The sequence below is a fragment of the Anser brachyrhynchus genome, assembly GCF_964034855.1.
Source record: "Anser brachyrhynchus genome assembly, chromosome: 1".
NCBI classification, from domain to species: Eukaryota; Metazoa; Chordata; class Aves; order Anseriformes; family Anatidae; genus Anser; species Anser brachyrhynchus.
Window position 1 is genome coordinate 60,815,597 of NC_137694.1, and position 24,755 is coordinate 60,840,351.

General features: G+C 44.4%; 1 protein-coding gene and 1 long non-coding RNA gene across 7 annotated transcripts in view; one reads left to right on the forward strand and one right to left on the reverse strand.

The window, feature by feature from the left end:
* Nucleotides 1-20,894, forward strand: part of ATP6V0A4 (ATPase H+ transporting V0 subunit a4) — a 34,704-nt gene extending 13,810 nt beyond the window's left edge. For all 5 annotated transcript variants that reach the window (XM_080588830.1, XM_080588829.1, XM_080588828.1 and 2 more), the window contains 17 exons: nucleotides 171-296; nucleotides 717-808; nucleotides 1,544-1,670; nucleotides 2,199-2,281; nucleotides 6,484-6,577; nucleotides 7,756-7,968; nucleotides 8,387-8,537; nucleotides 9,318-9,457; nucleotides 9,620-9,777; nucleotides 10,248-10,341; nucleotides 11,740-11,858; nucleotides 12,765-12,981; nucleotides 14,592-14,699; nucleotides 16,550-16,684; nucleotides 17,637-17,754; nucleotides 19,769-19,940; nucleotides 20,463-20,894. In XM_080588830.1, the coding sequence (XP_080444956.1) occupies nucleotides 171-296; nucleotides 717-808; nucleotides 1,544-1,670; nucleotides 2,199-2,281; nucleotides 6,484-6,577; nucleotides 7,756-7,968; nucleotides 8,387-8,537; nucleotides 9,318-9,457; nucleotides 9,620-9,777; nucleotides 10,248-10,341; nucleotides 11,740-11,858; nucleotides 12,765-12,981; nucleotides 14,592-14,699; nucleotides 16,550-16,684; nucleotides 17,637-17,754; nucleotides 19,769-19,940; nucleotides 20,463-20,556 (2,241 nt within the window). In that variant the 3' untranslated portion in view covers nucleotides 20,557-20,894. The remainder of the gene's footprint in view (nucleotides 1-170; nucleotides 297-716; nucleotides 809-1,543; nucleotides 1,671-2,198; nucleotides 2,282-6,483; nucleotides 6,578-7,755; nucleotides 7,969-8,386; nucleotides 8,538-9,317; nucleotides 9,458-9,619; nucleotides 9,778-10,247; nucleotides 10,342-11,739; nucleotides 11,859-12,764; nucleotides 12,982-14,591; nucleotides 14,700-16,549; nucleotides 16,685-17,636; nucleotides 17,755-19,768; nucleotides 19,941-20,462) is intronic.
* LOC308193824 lies at nucleotides 12,989-16,457 on the reverse strand. 2 transcript variants are annotated; one of them, XR_013949957.1, is made up of 3 exons: nucleotides 14,915-16,457; nucleotides 14,526-14,666; nucleotides 12,989-13,721 (listed from the first exon to the last, which is right to left on the reverse strand). It is a non-coding gene; the product is annotated as an uncharacterized lncRNA (long non-coding RNA). The 2 variants fall into 2 exon arrangements; XR_013949958.1 differs by having other exon boundaries at nucleotides 12,989-13,939.
* Nucleotides 20,895-24,755: the final 3,861 nt, after the last annotated feature.

Genomic DNA, 24,755 nt, shown 5'->3' on the forward strand with positions numbered 1-24,755 from the left:
CAAACTCAGTGCTTACTTAAAGGCCACATTTAATATACTTCTCCTTAAACAAACAGAAATAAATAAATAAATAAGCCAACAATCTGTTGTTTAAGATTTTATATCAGCATGCTAAAGGGCCATTGAGCTGCTACTGAGTTTTTTTCTGGATGCGGTTGGATCCTAAACAGACAGTGCTGGAGAAACTTGAGGCTGAGCTGCTGGAAGCTAACCAGAACCAGCAAACACTGAAGCAGAACTTCCTTGAGCTGATGGAGCTCAAACATCTGCTGAAGAAAACACAGGACTTCTTTGAGGTGAGAGGCCTCTGCTCTTCCGGTTAAGATGTGGAAGGTTCCTAAAAATACTGATGTTCCCATTTGTTGTGTGTTGCTGCTATTGGTTTTTAAGGAAATCACAGCACTCTTTAACACAATTCAGTAAGATACGTTTGCAAAAGTATCTTGGTCACTTTAGTGTCTGCATCTATCTGTGATTCAGTGGGGCTCAAGAGCTTGGCTCCCAGTTCTCTTTGAAAATAGGGTTTATGCTTTTCAGTTGCTAAGAGGTATTTTAACTTTTTTCTTCTTTTTCTTTTTTTTTTCCCTTTTTCTTTCCCTTGCTCTAAATCTCTGTGGAAAGCTGCCTTTGGGGGGGGAAATGTCAGGGGAAAGATATGAAAATAGTTTTCAAATGGAGAATATTGAGTTGTTTATAAAACCTTTTTTTTTTTTCAGGCAGAAACCAGTCTGCCAGATGATTTCTTCAGCGAAGACACATCTGGCCTGCTGGAGCTGAGAAGCACTCCTGCTGCAGCTGCCAAGCTGGGGTGCGTACTGGTGACAGCCCCTAGGTTGACCAGGCTTCCCACCTGCACCACACTGCTATGACGTCCTTCCTATACAAACGTCCTTCAGCCTCTTAGCACAGGCTGCTGCCAGCCTCTTCAGTGGAGCTGATCAGGGTGAAGGAGGGACTGTCCTCTGAAGTTATCATCAAAACCATGGTCAGGATATGGGTCAGTGGAACAAATGGCCTCTTACTTCCAGGCCACCAATTTCAGTGAGCCCTTAGTAGGTATTGACTGAAAATCATTTTCTTATGACTTATCATGGATGGCTTCTGGACTCAAGTGGGTACCAGTCCGGTCTACAGGGACAGAAGTGGAAGCACAACAAAAAGCCATGGGATTGCTTTCACTGGGCTTTGTCAAAAAGCAGTACTGAGGTTGAGAGTCAGGAGAGCAGGCACAGAGCATAACACTGGTGGTAATTCAGCAGCCAACATAGACTCAAACAGCTTTCCCTTATGTTCACATCAGCTAGGTGTGGTTACACACACTGATGGGTTTGTCCCAGGTGGGTGTTTTTAGCTGCTCATGCTGGTCTCTCTGTAGCCCTGATCAGCTCTGGTATGGGCAAAGCATGTGCCTGCAGAGGCCTTGCCTTGGACAGCTGAGCCCTGGCTATAACAGACTAAAAAGGAAGAAATTGTAAACCTGCGTGTGCTACAGGTCCCAGAAGGCTTAAAACGGTCTTGTAATTTATCTTTTAACTCTGTTCAGATTCACAGCAGGGGTTATAAAGAGGGAGAGGATGATACCCTTCGAGCGTTTGCTGTGGCGAGCCTGCAGGGGAAACATCTATCTGAGGTACACCGAAATGGACACTCCCCTGGAGGACCCCGTGACGGTGGGTACTGACCTGCTTTTGCTTCTTCCTTGCAGAAACTGAACCAGTGCCCTGGCTGTGGCAGGTCTGGGTGCCTGAAGGCAGCCTTCAGATGAAAGGCAGGAGAGTTTGAGCGGGGGGAGGTTTCTTTTGGTACCGCTTTCCCCTTTTGCCATTCTTGGGATGGTTTCTCTGCCCTGCCTGGTTCAGGCACACGTGAACCCTAGCAGGGTGGCTGCGTAATGGGGACCACCAGGGAGGTGGGCTGTGACCAAAGAGGGTTGACTCTGGTGTCTCCAGGATGAGCCCTGGGAACCTCCTGTCCCCTGCCCCTCCACTCCACATTGCTCCTTCCCCCAGAGCCGCCATCCTTGCCTGGTCTCTGAAACAGCACCTAAGGAAAATGTTGATCCTGAAAAAGTAGGGCTGAGGGAAAACAACACACCACTGAAGAGGCTGTCTTAAAACAAACAAACAAAGAAAAAAATCATTTTCTGCACCTGATTCTTTGCCCTGGATGCTTTAAATTCTGCTTGAATTGCGTTGCAGAGAGAAGAGGTGAAAAAGAATGTGTTCATTATCTTCTATCAAGGAGAGCAGCTCAAACAAAAAATCAAGAAGATTTGTGACGGGTAAGGCAGCCCGTGAGCAGGTCGCAATGACTCTTGTGGAGGTGTTTGCCTGTCAGCATGGGCTGGCTGAGCTTGGAGCTGGAGATTAGATCTCTGCGCTCTGTCCGTCAGCAGCACCACAGAGCTCCCTTCTGCTTCTCACTTCTGTTGCTCCTAATCATAAGAGGTATACATCACCTTGGCACTGGGAAATTGAAGTTCTAAATTTTCCAAAGTGACTTAGAGATGGTAGGAGGTTGAAAGGTTTTTAACTTGGGACATCTTAAAGGGGACTTTTTTTTTCTTAAAGAAATACTAGGCATCCTTCCCCTGAAAATCAGGGGCCCTAGCAGATATTGCAGCTTGTGCACTTGGAGCATGCTAATCCCTGGACTGCTCTCAAGCCTTTCATCATGAAAAGATGATGCTGTAGTTTGCTCCCCCCTTTCCCAAGGCCTTTGGGCAATGTCTGTGTAATCAGAGACAGAGCCCAGAGAAATGAAAGCTTCATACAGCCTGACTTGTTTCCACCCTGTTAAGCATCTTGAAAAGATAATTCAGGTTGAATATTTTGTTACTCTTTCATAACACTGGTGACCGATGGGCTTTGTTGCAGTGTAAATCAGATTTGATGAGGGGATCTGTCTGCTGTTACCAGATCCATTTGAGGCATAGCCCCAGCCAAGTGAGGCCAGCCAAGCGCCTACAGTCTGCAGAAGTTCAGGGGGATGGAGCCAGCAATTTCTCTTGCCCAGCCTGTGTGCTCGGGGCAGGCCTTTCCTTGCCCCCTGGATTTAATCTGAACATTAGGAAGGGCAGTTCATCCAGCTGGGAGCACTGACTTCACATCAGTCCTGTGCTCATCCTCAGGCCATGTAAGGTGGGCATCTCTCTGTGTAAAGCAGCCACAGGGGCACGGAGAGCTGGGGGAAGGCTCTCAGGTCTCAGTCACCCCTATCCGACCCCGAAGCTCAGAAAAGGGGGGCGTTTTGCCATCACCACTGGGCAGGATCAGTCTGCTGCTAGTTGTCTTTGGGCTTTGGGCAAGTCTCATTCTCTTTCTGGATTACAGTTTCCTGCTTATGTCCCACTTCTTTGCTTGCTTTTTAGACACTGTTCAGTACATTTCTCCCCTTCCGTACTCATGGGCAATCGCTGGCTGTGAATGCTTCCCATTGGACTTGCCCTTGTGCCGATGGCCTTGCAAGTTGCCAGGGCATACAGTTAGAGTTGGGGTTGCACACAGAGAGCTGAGGGCACTTGATTTTGGAGTGTTTTTTTTTTTCCTCTGCAACATTTTAGACTCCCTGCAGTCAAAATATTTTTTTTCTGGGGTAGAAGAACAGGCAATATGATGCCTGCCAGCATTTTCATTGTTGATTGAACCCAGAATCTTACAAACAAGAGGTGTGACCCTGTGCAGCGAGGTGCAGCAGGGGGCCCGCAGCACTGGCAATGTGAGAAGATCTTTACAGGGTGGGCAATGACGTGACAAGTATGCTGTTATGATGTGGATGTGTAGGTTCACAGAAAGGAACTTATGCTAGCTTCTCTCAGCCTTTTGAAACTGAAAGAAAACATACCCACCTAAGACAAACCCACAGGATGTCCTTTGCAGTGCTAAGCACACAGGTTTTCCTTTATTGCCAGCTAATCAGGCTACACTTGAAATCTTCCTTTATGTCCTTTTGTCCTCCCTTTCAATTTTATTTTTTATTTTATTTTTTCCTTGCTATTATGCAGTATATGTCTGTTTTGCTGAGTGTCTGTTTTTTAAAATGTATTTATCCTATGCATCTCCTTTTGTGCTCTGTGGGCTATCAGCCATCCCTGACACACAGGTCAAGACATTTTGGTCTGGCCCATCTTTAAGGCAGGGTTAACTATACCTGAAGCAGATGGCTGTGTCATTCCAGCCCCCGCAGGACATTTCTGCTTAGCACTAAGTCATCATTCATGACAAGTAAATATCCTGCAAAAATCACGGGATTGATATAAGCCAGTCTCCTGCAAGGCAGGCTAAGATTTGTTTGCAGAGCAGTGTGCCTCAGGTTACGCCTGTAGTCCCTGCTTGAGTCTAATTGGTAACATTAGTCTGCCAATTTCATGACCATTAAGACCATGCACAAATTTATTAGTGAGAGGTGTAGGGGAGCAGGGAGGAGGAAAATGTAAGAAATTTTCTTTTCCTCCTTTTCTTGCGGCTGCCTCAGTGCTAATGTGAATACTAAACTGGGTTTATCAATGTAAGGATTCCCTGCTGAATTCTCCTGGAGCTTTCAGAGATGTCTGTGCCATTAGGGCAAAGCTGATATTCGGTATGCAAAATGGCTGTTAAAAGATCAAAGCAACACTGCTGCAATAACGTTATTGGAAACGGGGGAACTGTACAGCATGGAGGAGTAAGCTTTCAAGTTTGATTAAAAATCCTTATTAAAGATGAACTAAGAGCTGTGAAGAATAAGAAGATGGAAATAATTAGGTAGGGTGAATAACCTTTGGAAAGGAATACCAGGTGTTGAGCGAGCAAAGATTCGATTCTGGAAAGGGGAGTTTAGCTGAAGAGCCTGTGCTGTCATGATACACAGCTCTGGGCTGATCTCTGGGAAACTGCTGCTTGTTTTGTTCAATTTGCAACTGTCCTCACTTGTGTGTGTGCTGGAACTGATTCTGAGGACCAGGTGGTGATATATTCTGTGCTCAGATGAAGCCAGAACGTGACGTTTATCTGTACAGAGCATGCACGTTTTTTTCTCTTAAACAGGGACGGACCCCCATGACCCTGTTACATCTTCTTTTAATTCGTCACACTTGCACAAAGGCAGCCTTTCAGCTACCCTGCCTCAGCATAGCTCCACTGCAGGATGGCAGCAGCATGTTGCACTGGGGGGGGGGGGGGCAGAAGATCCGGTGCTCCCTCCTGCACCATTGCCCCCTCTGTAAAGAGGCGTGATCTCTTCCTGCAGACCTGCTGGAGCAATACTGAAGGATGACATTTATAATGCCCTTGAAGTGGCAGGGCTGGCACAAGCACTAGATATCACTGAATAAACCAAGTAGGAAAAAAAGAGAGGGATCTCTGCTATTTTGGTTACTGCAGCACCACTAGTATGACTTGTAGCTGTAGTAAAGGTGGTCAAGTTGAATGCTACAGGTAAAGTAGTGTACAACACCTGTGTGTGGCGGTAAGACCTTCACTTACACACAGGGAGCCTACATTAGTCCTTATTATACCACTAAACTAACCAGCTGAATCTCCCAAATGCAGTCTTGGGGGTAAGCTAACAAAAACATTTACCCAGGTCAGGACACTTATACACTGATGCTCATGTTTAAAAACACCTGAGAGTGGTGTATGTCAGGTTAGCATACAACCTCATCCATCCTTCCCTTGCTCCCAAGCTGTCTAGTTATACAGATGGACCAGAAGTCAAGAGCCAGCCATATGGTCAGCCTGCTTTTTTTTTACCCTGGAAATACAGGGGGTCTTTTTTATTTTATTTTATTTTATTTTATTTTATTTTATTTTATTTTATTTTATTTTATTTTATTTTATTTTATTTTATTTTATTTTATTTTATTTTATTTTATTTTATTTTATTTTATTTTATTTTATTTTATTTTATTTTATTTTATTTTATTTTATTTTATTTTATTTTATTTTTTACAGGGTAATTTACTCCAACAGACTGCGTGCACGAAGGGCGTTTGCTTGCTGTGCAGCAGTAGCTGGGCTTTGCCTACCCCCAGTGACTGAGTGCGGGTAGTGCACTGACAAATGACACGGGATTTTTCCAGCCTCAGTGCAAGAGGGACATCTGTTGGCCACCCCATTAATCGGGCTGCCTTTGCAAAGTTATTTTCCTGTGGCTCCTTGCAGTCCGAGCAACTTCCCAGGACTTTAGCAGGGCGTCCTTATTGTGGGCGTAAGGGAGGTGCCTGTGTATTAGTGCTGAGCACTGTGTAATATCTTGTGACTTGTAGCAGCTGAGACAGGGAGAGGTTTTTCAGCTAGAACAAGCAAAAGGATGCTTTTTCTTATGAAGAGATGAATGTACCTTTTTGGACATTTCTGGGAGACCCAACACGGCTTTGTTCTGCAGGACATGGCATTGGGTGAGAGATAAAGTCCAGTTTCCCCAACTTTGAGCTGAGAAGAGCACAAAGGAAGAAAAAGGCAATCAAATAAATGCTGTTTCTCACTTCTCTCTTCCTGAGGCTAGGTTTCGTGCCACAGTCTATCCCTGTCCAGAGTCTGCCACCGAGCGCCGAGAAATGCTTGATGGAGTGAACACAAGGATCGAGGATCTGAACACAGTAGGTGGCAATGGCTTTACTGGGGTCCAAACCCTGCAAGCTTGTCCTGCCTGAACCCCTGTAGCCCTGGCCAGGGCTCTCAGTTGCTCAGTCACATCCTGCGGCTGGGGCACAGGGGTGAGCAGCGGTGTGGCTGCAGTCTCACAGCAGGCTGCCAGCAGGGCTGAGCCCACAGCCCTCGCTTCGGGCCATCTCCTTTGACAAAGTGCTGCTACACCCCTCTTACCACCCCGCCTCACTGCAGAGCCTCCGAGAGGTGCTTTGAAAACTGCTGCAGAAACTCTCCTAGCATGAACTGAGCTCTGTGTGCAGGCTCACAACTATACTAGGTACAGAAAGGGCTCAAGCAATTATTTAAAATATAATTTATATGTTTATTTATAATTTGTGTTTTAATATATATCTTGAGGCTGTTGGCGCACAAGCAATGGAAAGCCAAGACTGCTTCTCTAGAAGTTCAAGTCTCCAACCTTTTTTTTTACCCCATTATTTAATGTAGGACTGAAAATTACCAAGTTCAGTTGCTATGAGTACTGGATGGCCTGTATATCCACATACTGTACCAGGACTTCACTCCTTTTGGAGGACTCCTACCTGTGACCTTTGTATTGCCACACATGACAATACATGTGTCCCAGGGCAGGAGGGAATGGATATGCTGTTTGCAGTTGGGATCCTGCTGTAACCCTCTTTGTGGATACCCTTAATAGCCAAGCCTGCTCCTGAACTGACTTTCACTCATAACCATCATAGGCAGGAGTCTTCTTCAGCGCTCGTAGACCATGCAGGTTATCCTCCTAACACAAGTGTCCCCTGCACCCATTTATGCAGCAGCACCGTGGTGGCCACATGATGTGTGGGGCTCTCACCAGGGCCATGGGCTGTAGCTCTATAAGCAACAATCGCACAGCTCAGGAACTCCTGTTGGTCTCCTCCACACTTCCAGGGGCTTGGGGCAATGCAGGGAGAGCCATCAGCAAACAGCATCATGCACCTGGTGCCAAATGCTCCCATGCCCAGATCTCCACACAGTGCCCACCAGTACGCCTGGCTAATTCCTATGAACTACCCCCTTTCCACAACCCTTCCCACCCTGCCTTCCCCAAATAACTGCTGAGTAGAGCATACTACCTGTGCCTTCCTATCTCGAGCACTGCCTGTGCTGTGCTTACTTACAGGTGATAACCCAAACTGAGTCCCACCGCCAGCGACTGCTGCATGAGGCAGCAGCCAACTTGTGGTCCTGGGGAATCAAGGTGAAGAAAATCAAGGCCATCTACCACATCCTGAATTGCTGTAACATCGATGTCACCCAGCAGTGTGTCATTGCAGAGATCTGGTTCCCAGTGGCTGATGCTGGCCGGATAAAAAGAGCTCTCCATCAGGGAATGGTAAGAGGCCAGCGCTTCGTGTCCCTGAAGCCCTCGCACAAACCACATCGCTCATATGTTGAGCATACGTTCAAGCTTTTTTCTGTTACTGTAATGCTGGCCTCCCTTTTCAGCGTTAATTAAAGTTGAGGTTGTTGCATGATGGCTTGGCCTTGGGGAGTTTAAGGTCAGCGTTAAATCTTAGCAGGTTTGTGACTGAACCATAAGAGTCAGCAGTGCTGGCAGCGTTGCCCAAACAAATCAATAGCACAGAAAATGGAAAAATCTGGACATTAGAAAAAGGGTTGAGATATAACACTTTTAAGTCCAACATTCATATTGCTGCCTATGCAGCCTGGGCAAAGGCCTTTGCGCTATGGGACCAGTGCCTTTCTGGTAGCCACCCTGACTGTGTCTGTCCTTGTCTCTGGCTCTGCAGGAGCGAAGTGGCTCTACCATCGCTCCTATCCTCACCGCCATACACACCAGGATGGCACCACCCACCTTCAACAGGACCAACAAGTTCACAGCTGGATTTCAGAACATCGTGGATGCATATGGTGTGGGCAACTACAGGGAGATGAACCCAGGTCAGAAACACTTGGCTACCTGTACCAGGCTTGCCAAAGCCAAAGTGAAGGCCTTTGGGCTCTCTCATCAGCCTAAAACTGACCGAGAAATCAGAACCGTATTTTCTGCTGACAAAAATTGGCACTGCCTAGTGTATAAGCATGGATTTTCTCAGGTACAGAATCTGGCCCTCAGTCTTCAGTGGCTGGTTTTGGCAGGAATAATGAACGACACAAAAATAGAATGGGAAACAAATGGTGAGGTAGCAGCTCTAAGGAAAAGACTTAAGCTCACAAGGTGAATATAAGGTGAGCTTATTATCATGCCGAGGACAACAACAACAAAAAAGCACCTGAGAAAAGTGTAAAACAGTTGTAGAGAATCCCAGGGAGACCACTGAGAATGAACAGAAACTTGGAAATGGGAGCCTGTGGGAACAGATTAGGTAAACTCTGCGTGCTTGGACTTCGAAGACTGAGAACCAAATAGTAACCTTCAAGCACATTTTTCTCTTGCAGAAAAGAATGCAATTGTCTGCACATTGTTTTCCTTTTTTTTTTTTTATATGATGGGATGAAATGAAGACTAAACTGTAAGGAAGGTGGAGGTCAGAGAGTTGGAAAACCTTTGTAGTGGTAAAAGCTAGTTCTGCACTAGATCTTGTTGCCTGGTGAGTAGGGGAGGGAGCAGGGAGGCCTTTAAGGACAGCAGCTGTGAGGAACGGCTTGGAGGGGTGGACTTCTCCTCTGCTGAGTCCCTTTTGTTTAGGAGCTGAGTGTCTTGTGTTTTCTTTCCTGCAGCTCCTTACACCATTATTACCTTCCCCTTCCTGTTTGCGGTGATGTTTGGGGATTGTGGCCATGGTGCCGTCATGCTGGGCTTTGCACTCTGGATGGTCATTAATGAGAAGAGCCTTCTGGCCCAGAAGAGCACTAATGAAGTGAGTACCAGGGAGCTGGCGCACCCTATCAGCCTAGGAAAAGGCTCATTGAACCCATTTGATAAAGGGAGTGTCCAGCTTCCCAAAGACTAAGCAGGGATCCTCTGAAGATGCCTGTGAGGCAGATGTTTGGTTACCAGTGCTGTGCCTCTCCCCCTGCAGATCTGGAACACCTTTTTCAGCGGGCGTTACCTGATCCTGCTCATGGGCATATTTTCCATATATACTGGCTTCATCTACAATGACTGCTTCTCCAAATCGTTCAACATCTTTGGCTCGTCTTGGCATATCATCCCCATGTTTAAAAATAATACGTGGAAGTAAGTGACTAAATGTGGGAAACAAGCGAAAACACACCAAACGGAGCACATAGGCTTTAAAAGAAAGACAGAGTGACTGTGTGGGGAGGGAAAGAACACCCTGCTGTGGATGCAGTCATGAATGAATCAGAGGTTTTGTCTGACACGCACAGACAAACTCACTATTGAAATGGAAATGTGGAGTCCCTGGGAACATGCCTGTTTGTTCAGGCACTGATGTGCATAAAAACCTGCAGGTGTCCAGGACTGATGCATAGAAAATTATTAGTATGATGGCAGACTGTCATTGGGCAGGGCCCACTTCCACACTCACGCACACGTGTGCACACAAACCCAGGATAATAGTTCACAGGAAGGCTGGAGTCAGTGAGAACTGTCATGTGGTAGCCCTCAGCACATCTCACAGAAGTATGCTGTAGGCTTATACCATGAGATTTAGCTGCAAAGGTTATTTCACTTTTCTCTTGTAGTAAGGATGTGCTTCTGGACAACACAGTGCTGCAGCTGGATCCAGCAGTCCCAGGGGTCTACTCTGGAAATCCATATCCATTTGGAATAGATCCGGTAATTAAATTAAATTGCTCTAAGCTAATCTGTGTTTCAGTCCTGTTTCTACATATCAGGTACATCAGTAGCTGCTCTCTCTCCTACAGCCTTTCTCTTCACTTCTTGCTCTTTGCCTGTTCTTTACACGGTAGTTGTGATGCTTTTCTGTAGCATTCAAGGACATAACTACTCATCTTTTTAAATTATTATTATTGTTTTTTTTTGTTAATTTTGCACAGGCAGCAGCTAAATGGGAAGCAGGAAGGAATTCTGGTTTTACTAGAGGGTGGTCTTGTGCTGTAGTGTCTGCTCTGTCACCAGGCTGCTGGACTCAGTTTCCTTATTGGAGTACTTCACCCATTCCATAGCTACTTCACAAGTTTGAGGGTTAAGTCCTGATTTCCATACAGTGTATTCACCACACAAAGTGTGAAGTAAATGCCAGTGTTATTTAACAATCCACAGTTTCTCCTCTGTATTCCATTTCTCTTTTCTTTCTGTTCTCTCTTTCACATTTTAAAATGCAGTTGTTAACATCGGGCTTTCCTGTTTCAACCTTAATATCAGCCAGTTAACCTCTGCTGTGGTGGATGTCCTCTCATTTCTGTCGGTCACACAAAGAAACACAAACTTCTCCTGTTTCGTAGAGTGATTGTTTCGCAGAGTGATTAACCTTGTAGAAAGTTTTTCACAAACCCAGCTCTAAAGCTCAACCCAGGATGCAGGCAGTGCAGTTCAGTCATGTCATACAGCTGAATTTTCTGTACATCCACTCAGCACATCCCTAATTTGCTCTAGCCATGGCTAGCACATCTTCCACACTGGCTGCTGCTTGCTTGAGGGGCTGGGACCCCTGGGTGGGTGGGAGGGAGGAACAGAGGAGAGGCAGGCAATAATCTGGTCTCCATAGCCAGTGAGTTGAAAAGAGCTTTTCTATGTTGTTCAAATGAAAAGTTAGAACATGCTCTGTCCTCGTTAATCTGGTGAATGTCAAACAAAATTCTCTAGCAACAGGAAGGATTTTCTTATGTCTTTTCATCTCTGCTGAAGGAGGTGACTCAGCCTAAGGTCAAGGAAGGACACCACAAATACCTAAGTTCTGCTACCAGCCTTGGCTTCAGGTTCTGGTGGACGGAAGCAAAGTCACTACATTATTTTATATCCCTGTTATTTCCTCTGCTAAGTGAGGATGATACATTATACTTTTTAGATGTAAAGACAGTGCAAATATAATACATCACACTTGGCAGAGTGAAATGTATTATAAAGAACATCTAGATTTCTGTTGCTTGTTGTCTTCTTACTAGAACTAGTAATAGTAAATTGTTGGCATCAGAGTAACAACTTCCACAGGTCTTATTGAGAAAACACCTTGAAATTTTGTTCTCCTGTCTCTCTGTGTTCCTTTTCCCAAAGATCTGGAATATTGCATCAAACAAGCTGACTTTCCTGAACTCCTACAAAATGAAGATGTCGGTTGTGATAGGGATTGTGCACATGATTTTTGGGGTGATACTCAGTCTCTTCAACCACATGTAAGTCTGTTTCACCAACCCCATTGCTGCAGCACAAAAGTTCTCATCTCTAGTGCCCTTCATTCATAGCCTCATTTCTAAGTCTGACCACAAATTTCACCCTTTCCCCACTGCACTGTGTATGCTGTCAGACTCAAACCACTGCTAGTACAGACAGCTGAGTCCAAAAGCCACAAGGATGGCCATCACATGGTAATTGTTCTTTTGGGTGAATTGTCTTTTTCACTTTCTCTCTTCAACTTTTTGATTTTGCAGAAATATTAAAATACACTAAATTAAAAACACATAGTATCTCCTACTATTGATAATGTCTGTATTGAAAGACAAATTCCTTTGGTCTAATCCAAAGCATGCTGAAACCTTGCACACTGTGCAAGCATCTCTTCTTCCTGACTCAGTGGGCCTTTGTTCAGTATCCATGCACATGGCTATTCCTCTTCCTCTATATTTTGCAACAAAAAATAAGAACTGGAGATAGAATGGAGGGGCAGACACCAACCTCTTGAGAGACTCATAGCAGGAAGGTGTGTGGTGACCCACAAGGACAAAAAGCATTTGCAGGTGACAGAGAGGAGGACTGCACCTACAGAATTGATTCTATACCCGCTTCTGACCTTCCTCAGCTTATAATGCTTAACTTTGTGAATTTGCTTTTTTTTTTTTTTTTTAAATAAGCTTTTATTTCAACATATTAATCTTACTGGTATGGTAAAGATTTTGTATTTAAATAATGGCTTTCATTCATAAGGACTGTCAATAGAGAGTTCTTTCTTGGCTATTTATAGCTGTATGTTTCTTATGTGGTTTTCCAAAGACTAAACAGCATACACTATTGTCATACTTGGGTGCAAATTTGTATCAATAGCTACTGTATTAATTGCAGATATCTTTTCTTATTCTTTCCAGCTACTTCAAGAAGTACATAAACATTATCCTGCAGTTCATTCCAGAGATGATCTTTATTATCTCTCTTTTTGGCTACCTCGTCTTCATGATTATTTTCAAATGGTGTCATTTTGATGTCCACTCATCCCAGAGTGCACCAAGCATTCTCATCCACTTCATCAATATGTTTCTGTTCAATTACAGTGATGCTTCAAACGCTCCATTATATACGCACCAGGTATGCATCAGTGCGCTTGAATCCACTGTAGCTGTTTGTGAATTCACAGTGGGTGTGAGGAGGGTGGGCATAAAGATGGGGAACAGTCTCAGAACCTCAACCACAAATGTCAGTCACATAAGAGAAGTTTGTTCTTCTGGTATTCTTGTTGGCCTTGTAGATGGGTAGGAGAGATGCAGAGGAAACCTCATTCTTGGTGTCATCCTTGCAAGAACAATGATGCAGTTTAAGATACTTGGGGGGAAAAAAGGAAAGGAGGAAGATTAGATGTTCAAAACTGTGTATTGCAGAAGTGAGGACCTGAAGTTTGGCTAGACCCTAGAGACATAGCAATCATCTCCTTTCCTTGATGATCCCTTCCTTATTTCTGCTTTGGAAAACCTGAAAACTCTATTTTCAGATAAAAAATAGCAGTAGCTTGAGGATATGTGGCAGCTTTTTATCAAAAGTATCTTCTTTGGGGAGTTCACTTAAAAAAAAAAAAGGCTAAAAAAGTTCCATTGAGAGAAAACTTCTTTTAAAGTCACCTATTATTGTTCAGAACAGGGTTTGTTTTTTTCTTGCCTGATTTTATATCAGTGGCATCAGTGAAGAGTCTGCAAGCAAATGCTACCTCCAGTCACACATTTACATTTATTCAGTTGTACACTTCGGTATTCCAACTTGAGCTCAGTTATAGGGCTGCTGGTGAGTCAGGGTTAGTAGAAAGACCTGGTCTGTTCCAAGTAACTGCGTTAAGCCTGCAGGAGGGATTGGGAAAACAGTTTTACTAGCCTTCAAAATGTCATTAAATAATATTTTGTTTTGTAACAACTCAAAGCCTTTCCAAGACAGTCATTTTTTCTTGTACACTTACCCTCCATCTCCATTAGTAACTTAGTTTGTGCAATTCCCCTGGGTAGTCTGAATGCAAAGATTGTGTGAAATTAACCATAAGGTGATCAGGGAGCCGAGCTGTCTTTAAAAAAAAAATGCAAAAGATGTAGGGTTGTTTTGTTTTGCTTTTAAAGTACAAATATTTATGTTAGGACAGAAATAGGAGTGGCACACTGCAACAAGAACACCTTCTATTGGTGTTGCTGGTGGAGCAATGTGTGATCAAAGCTAAGTTACGGGAATTCGATTCCCTTCTGGAAATGGAAATGGAGAGCAAATCCTGGATCGTCTGCTTTCCAAGGGAAGATTTGAATGACTCAGCTCTCACAGCATCATTTCTGCTTTGATCAGAGCAAGGCAAACTGATTACCTCACCCAGCGGTTAGGACATTCACTTGGGCAATTGGAGAGCCTGGTTCAAGTCCACAACATTCGGTTTTGGCAAGTTACTTTTCCCAACATGAAAGCCTTTCATCTCCAAGTCTACAACTGTCTCCAAAAAGCTAACAGTGCTTTTTGGAGCCTTAAGAAACATACATTTATTTTTGTACTTTTACAAACAGAAAAGACTCAATCAATATGGGGAGCGTATCTGTCAAATGAAACAAAAACAAACATACAAACAAAACAAACAAAAACAAAACATTTTATAGAATTAGGTTTCTTACCATAAATTTAGTTGGCTGAAGGAAGTAAGAGTGCCTTTTTGTTCTTCTGTCTGTTGTCTCTTGTAGAAAGAAGTGCAGAGCTTTTTGGTCATATTTGCCCTGATTGCTATTCCCTGGATGCTTCTAATTAAACCTTTCATCCTCCGAGCCAACCACCAGAAAGCGCAGCGCATGGTAAGGGACAAGCATCAAGCAAGGGGGTTCAGTACAGCAAAGGCAAAGCTGAGATGACAAACCCTCAAAAGTGATCTGATTCTGCTTTTCTCTAATTTCAGACTATCTCCAGTGAATTCGAATTGTGTTTTAAGGCACATGCACCTTGACACGCAGACATATAGACATTTGGCTGACCCATCTAAATGGGAAGCAGGAGCTTTTGCTCACAAGGCCTTGTTTGTTGGGAGAGGAGTGACACCAAGCTCTTTCAAATGTAATATCCTAAACCAGAGGAGATTTAGAGAGACTGAAGGGCCAGTAAAGCCAACACAGGGCACAGCGCACAGGCAACCATTCCTGGTCTGCAGCCATCACTAACAACTGGTCAGCTGCTCTATGGGAACAGGCATCTGTGATACCCCTGGCCTCTGAGAGACCAACACTGCTTGGAGAAGAGGCTCGATTTAACAGCTTTCCAGCAATGCTTTCTTTCCTAAGTGACTGCTTTCACATTAACAAAACCCTCCTTCCCATGGGCTCTGGGGTTCACCCAGCTCTTCAGCATGCAACTGCAGCAGCTGCAGTTTCCCAGCTGCTCATTAATCCTCTCCTTTATTACGCTAACAGGACTTTACTTGTCTGCCAGGATTTACTTCTCTTTATAGTGGGAGGTAGTGCCTGGAGTACCTTTTATAGGGCACAGATGTTTCCATTAGAAGAAAGAGATGCTGGTTGTGCTGTGTGACCTTTTCCAACCCAGTCACTTCTGACCTATAACTGAAAGCCAGGTCCCTGGAGACCTTTGCAGCCCTGCCTCTGCGCTGTAATTTCTTGTTTTGTCATTCTTCTGGGATTTCGATGAAAGCTTGACATGGCTGACTCCAGCTCATGCTTTTATGCTAGCAACATCTGACAGCGTTTCCCCACCTCCTATTCTGCCCTTGTATTTCTGTTCCTGATTTTCATATGTTAGCTGTCTGATCACATCTTACATTTACCCAGATTTATATGTTTGCAACAAAGTCTGTTCCCTGTGCTGACATTCAGGTAAAGCAAAGATAAAGCAGGTGTGACAAAGATTGCTGCTGCAATAGGAAACAATATGTTATCATGAGACTTTGCCCATGAAACCTGTTGGAAGCTATAAAGAATGACAAGGCAGAACCTGACAGAAGCTGTGAAGTCAGGATTTTGTTATGCTATATAATAGGGCTATTATAGGCATAATGGAGGGCTATTCTTATGCTGTGCTGTCATTTCTGTGATGAGGCTTGGATCAGGTTGCTCAGGCTTCTACAAGAGCTCTGTAAAGAATGATTATGAGAGAAGATGGGTTATCATAGTGTTTTTGTCGATTCAAGAGAGATGAATCTCTCAATCAAGAGATCTGAATTGTGTTTCCGTCTGTATCCCAGTAACTTTGTGACCTTCATCAAGTCACCTGATCTTTTCAGGCTCCTTTTCCCTTTCACCTGATGAAAATGTCTTTGATTTGCAGCCATATAATTGACACGATCAGCCTTAATGTGCCCCAGTATTCTCATTTGCCAAAGTAATGGTTCTTTGCTTGGTGGGTATAAAGGGTGCGTTGTGAGACCAGAAACTAGCTCTAAATTAGTTGGAATCATTAGAAAATGCTCTAGGATGGATTTTTTTTTATTATTATTATTACTAGCCATTCAGTAGGAGTACTCAATTTTTGCACTCTATGATGACTGACTATTGAAATTGTCCTCATGTTCACGATGCTGTTCTTCACGTGTTACCTGTCAAGAGGTTAGTGATGGAGTTCTGCGCTGTGGTCTGCTTCATTTTGGTTGCAACCTCTAGCATGACACAAATGACACATTGCATTTTGTTTCTGAAAGATTCAGTCTCAGGCCAACTCAGGAAACACTGGGGGTGAAAACGAGGTGGACGCCCCAGAGACCAATCACTCCAAGAAAGCTTCCCAGGGAGACCACAGTGGTGGCCATGGAGGACATGAGGATGATGAAGAAGAGGTAAGAAAATGTGGGCAGAAAGAATTATTCAGACAGACGCAGTAGTACAAGACACGAAGCCAAGCAGAAGGCTTTTGCTGAGTTGCCAGCCCTTCTTTTTAACAAGATACCAAGACATTCTGGTGCAACAGTTTGTGTTTCCAAACAGAGTAAGCTCTGAATTTTAATAGAATAAATTCTTTTAAGTTTTTCCTTAAGTTTTGCCTGGTGAGGGTAGGCATTCTTACAGACGTCAAGCTTTTACAAACCTCGAGCTTTCATTTCCCCAGGGGGTTGTTTCATTTCTACTTTGCACCCAGAGAAGGTCAAGACTTCCCCCAGAGTCAGCAATTTTTCCTTCCTTTAAATTGCAAAGGAGCATTTAAAAGTTGGCAGCCTGCAGCGTTGGCTAAGGAGAAAAATCTTCCTTTGGCAGAGACTGTCAAGGGCTTCTGCAATATGCAACTACACAGTGAAAAAAGTGACAAAAATGTTTGTGACTGTCTGAAGTATCAACAATATTGAGCATGTATATGGCTGACTGAGAAGGGAATCTTCACAGTCTTAGAAGATACGCTTATTTAGTGATATCTCCTACAAGGCATATGCCAATGGGCAGATAGTCTGAACACCTCTGCTTTATATAAGAATTTCCGTCTCTATAAGAAATCACAAAGATTGGTAGCAATTGGATTGCCATCTTATTCCAGATTTGAAATTATAAGACTGGAATATGGGCTGGTTTCTGAATATTTGCTGTTCACTGGAATTGTATTTCTTCAGAGGAGAATGTATGGAAAGGTCATAGAGAATTGACGCTTTTAAGCAGTCTTTTTATCTAGATAGTATCTTTTTTGTTGCTTAGGACATAGTGAGGAAAAGGGAAGAGTATGAAGAGCTTTTGTTGGAGTGTTAACTAGGAAACCCTGAACTAAGAACTAAGAAAAATTTGTTTGGTTTTACGTTGTTTCAGTTCAATTTTGGAGACACATTTGTCCATCAAGCTATCCATACCATTGAATACTGCCTGGGCTGCATCTCCAACACAGCATCCTACCTGCGGCTCTGGGCGCTGAGCCTAGCCCATGCACGTGAGTGACTGACTATACCTGCTAGCTACCTCACCAGCAACTCCCTGCTGATCCCTGCTTCTCATGGTGTTTGATTATCGCTGTGGATTTCCTCATTAAATCAAAGTTCTCCTTGTGGATGATTGCGTCCCAGAATGTTTTGCTTCAGATAAATCCAAGTGTTTTGTGTTGGCCTTCTCAGTTTTTAGTGGTGATTCCCAGGTGCTATATGTCAGGGACCTCCGGACTCCATTTCTTAGCCAGGGCCTATTTCCCGTGCTACTCCATAGCTGTCCCTCTGGAAGAGTCCTCGTGGTGTGTGGCAGTGTAGGAGGTGCAGCCCAAGTGGCTGCTCCAGTCCACACAGGTAAGTGCAATACGGGAACCATAGCTGCATGGCTCATGAAGCACTTGCTATAGCCTTAGGGTACAAAGATAAACGTTGAAAAGACTTGAAACAGATACTTTTATTCGGTTCAGCAAAACAAAAAGAAACCTTTCAGTTCAAGGACTCCTGAAACTTGTCATTTTCAGTAGGATTTTTTCCCAAGCAGCATTTAGCAGAAACTCACATTTCATGAAAAACGTACAGCATTTCAATGTCTTTTGTCTTAATTTAAGACAAAAACAAATGCTCAAACTCTAGAAATTCCCTCAGGCTGGAACATCAGATTTTCGACTACCCTAATTTTTATGAAATGTTTTTTATTAATATTGCTGTACTGCCTCTGGCTATGAGTTGTGCCTGCCCTGAAGAACTGGGCGCAACCTACAAAAAGAAAACAGAAGGGAGAGGGGCGCCATGCACTGATGGATTGAGCTGTACTGCTTGGCACAGAAATGAGTGTAGTAGAGGTTGATTGGAAGCTAACATGCATTAGCTTTACATGGAGGACAAGTATCTAAATAAAATAAAATAACTAAAGAACTTAGCTAAGGGCAGTCCTATGTGTTAATTCAGAATTCTGCCTGGAAAACCATTATATTCTTTTGCAGCCTTGCAAAGTGGCACTGACAGGAGTATTTTTCCTGAGGGCATCAGTTGCAAAGGGATCCCTCACATCTGTTGTCACCTAAAGTAACAGGTTATTTAATTTATAGTCTGAATATGGCCCGAGGACCTCCCTGCAATGACTGATGAAATGGAAAACAAGGCTGGACTTGTGGCTGGCATATCTGGATGGGAAAGAGCTGGGCTAAGTCCTTGCTTTGCCTGTATCACAAGAGGAAAATTGCTTGATTGTAAATCTATCATATGTAACTGGGATAGCTAGATTACGAGTATGTCTTCTTCTTGCCAGACACATAAGGTATGTTGATATAAACCTGTTGATATCTGTTGATCAGATATGTTGATATAAACCTGTGCAAGACACACACACACAAAAAAAATCTTTAAGAAACAGGCAAGAAGCAGCCTAAATATTAATACAGCCTGTCTTGGGTGAGACCAACCAGTTGTCTTTTTTTTTTTTTTTTTTTTTTTCCCCACCACAGCTTCTCCAAAGCACCCTAAGAGAAGTTGTTTTTGAGAACAAATGGGTGTTGGAGAACAATACCTGTGGGTATTAGCCAGCATCAGTCAGTACAGCTTGAAAGCTCATCTGCACATGTAGTGACTACGTCAGTCGATCATGTTCACTGGGATTTAGCAGCAGGCAGTCCTCGAAGGCTCTGTGTAGTGCCCAGCTGCCATGTTAAAGAGGTACAAATTAAACTGATGACTGTATCATGTCAGTGTAGCAACAGACCTGGTAGTGTTCTTGTGTGGACTTGTGACACAAAGCCAAGCCAAGCCAGCACATTTTGCTTCCAACACAGTGAAGAGGAGCAACAGAAAATAGCCTGCATGCACTTTCCTTCTCCTCTCATTGTGGGGAAGCAGGGTGGCCATACGTGATTACTGTCAACAGAGCTGACATTTTATTTTAAGCCAGCTCACCTAAGTGGGAAAAATGGGTGAGCTGCCAGACTGAGTGCTGTGTCTATCCACAGCTGTTACCCAGAACTTGTTTCCTGTTATTTCTTCTTGCAGAACTGTCAGAGGTTCTCTGGACCATGGTGATGCACAACGGGCTCAGCAACAGCAGCTGGACAGGCCTCATAAGCGTCTTCATCATCTTTGCAGCATTTGCAGTGCTGACAGTGGCCATCCTGCTGGTCATGGAGGGTTTGTCAGCCTTCCTGCATGCCTTGCGCCTGCACTGGTAGGTGGTGTGGTCTGCGGGAGCTTTCCCCAGCGCGCTCCTTGGGAGGGATAGGGCTGTAGGCTCCAAGGGCCATCGTGACATTCATGATAAAGACTGAAGACACAGCCACACCACTGGTCGTGTGTCCCACCCAGGGTTACCATCAAACAAGCAGCTGGGGACCACCAACTGCAGCAAGATCTCAGCCAGGGGTGCAAAACCTGCTGAAAACCTGGGTCAGTTTTCATGCCATTAGCCCAGATTGAGCTCCAGGCTGTCTGAGCTTTGTGGCAGACCAGTTTTAAGTGAGGAGCATTTTCAGGATGGCTTATAGCAAGTCAGAGCTAATGCATGTCAAGTTGCTCTCTGGGACTGCCCGTGTCTCTTGGCTGGCTCTGAGCAGACTATGGTCACAGGTTGGAGGCCACTGGCTCTCACAGCCTCCCTTTTCCTGTGGGTGCAACCTTTTAGGCCTCTCGCCTCGATGTAGGTCCTGTCCACCCCAGGTAGCACTGACATCCCTCTCTGCTCCCTCCCCAGGGTGGAGTTCCAGAACAAGTTCTACGTGGGAGCCGGATACAAATTCTCCCCGTTCTCCTTCACGCACATCATAGATGGCACCGTGGAAGAGTAAAGCCAGGGCATTGCTGCTTCACTTCTCAGACCAGGCTCTACTTTCCTGCAGTCAGTCACCCACAGAGTGGGGCTTAGACGATGAAACTGAATGGGACATGGCCTTTGAAAGATCAGCTATACATGGGGATGTTCTACTGCATTCCCACATAGTGCTGTATCAGCTGAGAGTGCTAACAGATATTACATTGTCTGGGCTGGCTGGACCTGGGCTGCATGTCTCCATTAACGTCCTTACCAAGTACCTGGTCCTCCGCATCTGATCAGTTCAGCTGCCTGCTGCTTGGTTAAATAGAAAGAGATGCTCCTTTTGGAATTAAATTGATTATTAATAATCAACTTACATGTGTTTTGCTCTATTTACTGCCTTGTCTTTGGCTTATTTCTTTCCAAGGAAAGTATGTTTTGGCTGTTGTTTCAAGCTGTGGTTGATTATATGACAATGATTAAGTCTCTTATAAGATTGCAGCCCTTCATTGTGCACACAATGCAGAACAGCTCAAAGATGGATCATATCGCAGGCTTGCAATTTTCTACATGCTTTACTACAACAACCCTCCTATTATCTGATTTGCTTCAGGGCTTAACAGTACAGGATTATAGACGTTTGCACACGTCATCACTTAACAAAAGCATTGGTTTTGGGCTGTGTAAACAAAAGAGTGCACCAGTTTCCACATTGGCAGCCAATTTATTTCGCTCTATGGATTTGTTTCTTACTGGAGACTTAAGATGACTCTCCCTGTGCTGTGTTTTTCAAGACGGGTTGTTAAAACAGACTATGTAGAAATGCTAATTCCTAATGAACAGAAAGAAGAGAGAAATCAGAACAGTTGAGGTGAATTCACAATGTTGATATACTCTGATCTTTCCTAAATATGCATGAATTGCCAGTTTTTCAAACTGAATAGTGTTAATCAAGACAGGCTATTTTTTCAACCACGGAGGATGCAAAATCACAGCATAGCACACTGACGGATTTGGAGGAGATGGTGCTTCCTTACACAGGGTGTAACCAAGCGAGCCCTTTTCAAACCTTACATTCTTGATATCCAGCTCCACCAAAGAAACACATCTGTTGACTGTGCACAGCAGGATATGCAGCAGAGTAGTGGCCAGGAGACTGCAGTGGTCAGCTTTGAGATCCACCTTCCAGATATGGTCACCTTTCGTTATTCACTCCAACCTAATTTGTTTATTCCCACTCTGCAGAGGTTTGAGAGAAAGGCTGTCTCAAAGCAAGAAAGGCCGGTTTGATGCATTACCAAATGCAGAGAAAACAATTTGCTTTATGAAACAGTAGGTGGATTTTCTGCACAAACATGTATTTTATCTTTATTGCACCTTTCCACATGATTGCGGTGTAACTGAGGAGGTGATTACCTGAAACAGAATATCTGTTCCTTTTAGAGCTTCTTGTTGTTTTGCTTTTTGTCCAAGGTTTACATATTAAGCAAGAAAAACGAGTTGTCCTCTGAGTACTGCAGGTGATAAGATGGTTTGTTGTTTACTGTACCGAACAGTGAGTCTAACATTTGGCTTAATTCTGTAATCTGCTCTCATTCTGTGTAAAACTGGATAATACAGCAGAGCCTGTGGCTCACTTGTGCAATTGCAGTACGGGGATGGCAATTCCATACTCCCCAAGAGGACTAAGCCCACTTGCAATCAGATGAAATATTGCTGAGATGGGGTTGAGGAGAGCTCTGGCTTTCATCTGGCTTGTTTTTAAGACTTAATAATAAATAAATAAATAAATAAACTAATAAAAAAGAAATGTTCCAGATTACCTTGTTTTTAAGTTTTTCCTGCAGAAGATGAGGGGTATTTTGGAGCAGAGCAGTGACTGCCCTTTCCCCAGCACATCTGCTAAGCTGAATGAGACCAGGTTTTCTAGCTGGTGCTGTGAATGTGGCCACCAGGTGTGGCCAGATCCAGAAGAGATTGCTGTTACAGAGTAGTGGACCTTGGTACAACACCCTGTTGTCTTCATCTGGGCTTTACCCACTGCTGGAGGAGGTGGGGCTTCCCGTTACGTTACTGGGATTTTTTAACCTAGGGAGAACTGGTTGCCTTTGGATCCAAAGCTCATCCCATTGCTAGGAAGGTGTTTGTTCCTGAGGGCTGGTAACACATCATGTATATCACTTTGTAAAAGATTAATAAATATATTAAAAAAAAAAGATCAGCCGGAATGACCATGAAGGATGGGAAAGTGATAACAAAGTCAGTCAAAATGGTTTCAGTCACTCACACTCATTCTTTCATGGAATTTTAATTCCTCCTCATGAGAGCTAGAGCTGTGTGTGGCCAGGCCTTCCTGCCAGGATGACTGGGGAGACAGAGGATGAGGATCGCCAGGTACTGAGGTCTTGTCCAGTCTCTTGGGTCCTCTGGTTTGGCGATGATGGTTTTTGAAGAGATCTTTTATAACCTTCAGGAGTCAACAGTTTCTTGAAGCTCAGCCTCTGCCTCTTGCAGCAAACAGCACTTTCCACAGTGTTTACTTGTGTGATGGCTCTCTGTCATGTCCTTGGCCAGCAGCAGAGGACTTTCTTCTCACCCTCACTCTCTTGTTTCTCCTGGAGCTTTAATTTATGCAGACATTTCCATTCACACTTCTCTGTGACCAGTCTTTGCATTTCTATTGCAAACAACTAAATTATCATGAGGTGGCTAAAAGAAGTAATAGACAGCATGCCTTCATCCCAGACACCTGAGCCTGAAAATACATCTCTGCGGCTGAATATTTCACTGGTATTTTTGGTCATTCTTTTCCCTTCTGCTTTGGGAAGCCAGAATACCAAAACTTCAGTTCCCTTCTGTGATTGCATGCACGGTGTCTGAGATTTTGCAATGAAAACGTAACAGTATGGATCTGGCAGCCTGGATCCTGCATCCAGTTCAGCAGTTGCCAATAGTGGCTGTGGCTGAATATCAGATATTATTAAAAGGAAGATGTAAAATAGGGCTGTGAAATAGCTTATGTTGGCTGACAGCAAATGCATTCCTGATGCTTGAATGTGTGAAACTTGGCGTGAGAGCTACATGCTTTGATAAAACTATTACAGCATTGCTTCCAGCTTGGTGTACATATTTCAAAAGAGAAGGATTTAGGGAACTCTTATGGAAGGGAGACAAAAAACTCCCCAGCATCTCCACTGGGAGAAATTAAAGCTAAAGCCAACACGGTCAAGGTCAACAGCAAGGTCAACCAACAAGGTCAGCATGTACACTCCTTGTCAAGAGCACTTACAGCACACATAGCTCAGATTTACTGGCCAGCACAACCTGCAGCACTCGGATTTGCTATGAGGCAAGGTCGGGATCACCGCAAGCCACGAATACTCACTGGAGCTGTGTACTTGGTTGGGAAATTAAGAGAGATGAAGCAGATGGACAGGCCCTGTTTTCTTTGTGGTGATGGCATCTGATCTGGCTTCAGATGGCCCAGGGGAGCTGGTGGCTGTGGCACCTGGGCGCTGCTCACAGCGGTGGGGGACACCATCAGCCATGGTGGGCAGCTCCTGCAGAGGCAGCTGTAGGTGCAAGGGGACCAGCACAGGTCAGCACTGAGGTGCCCCGCTGTGCCACCTACTGCTGGGGGTGGAGGTGGGTGGGGAGGGACCTGCCTGTGCCCAGGGAGGAGGAAACCTGATTCCCGGGAGCTGGAGCCCAAACCCCACAGCACCGCCAGCACTGCAAAAAGAAAACAGCAGAAGGGAAAGAAACAGCCGTAAGGGAGGAAAAGTCTGCTCCTCTGTGCCTGAGACATTTCAGAGGTAAGGAAACTTCAAACAAACAAACAAAAAACAACAACAAACTAATTGAGCCTTGGCTTAGGAGTGGGGATTTCTGATCATTTGCTTGCCATGTCTTCCTGCTGCCGGGTCCCAGCAGTAGTTTCACTGCACTCTTGGTTGCTCCCTTCTGATGGAGGATCGCTGTTTTCCCTGCCAGCAACAGCTTTGGCAGTGCTCTTCTTTTGGCTCGTGTAATTGTCATTTCGTATTTTCAGTGTGATTTACAAATAGCAGGAAGCTCTTCCTTGTGACTCCCCAAAGAGGTGTGATAGACATGAGCTGCTCCATCAGAGCAAACAGGGCTGCAAGTGCTTGGGATGAGCAAACCCTATGCTCAGTAGGAACCCTTAGGAGATTTGCTGAAGCGTGGCATCTAAATCTTCTTGGAGATAAATGC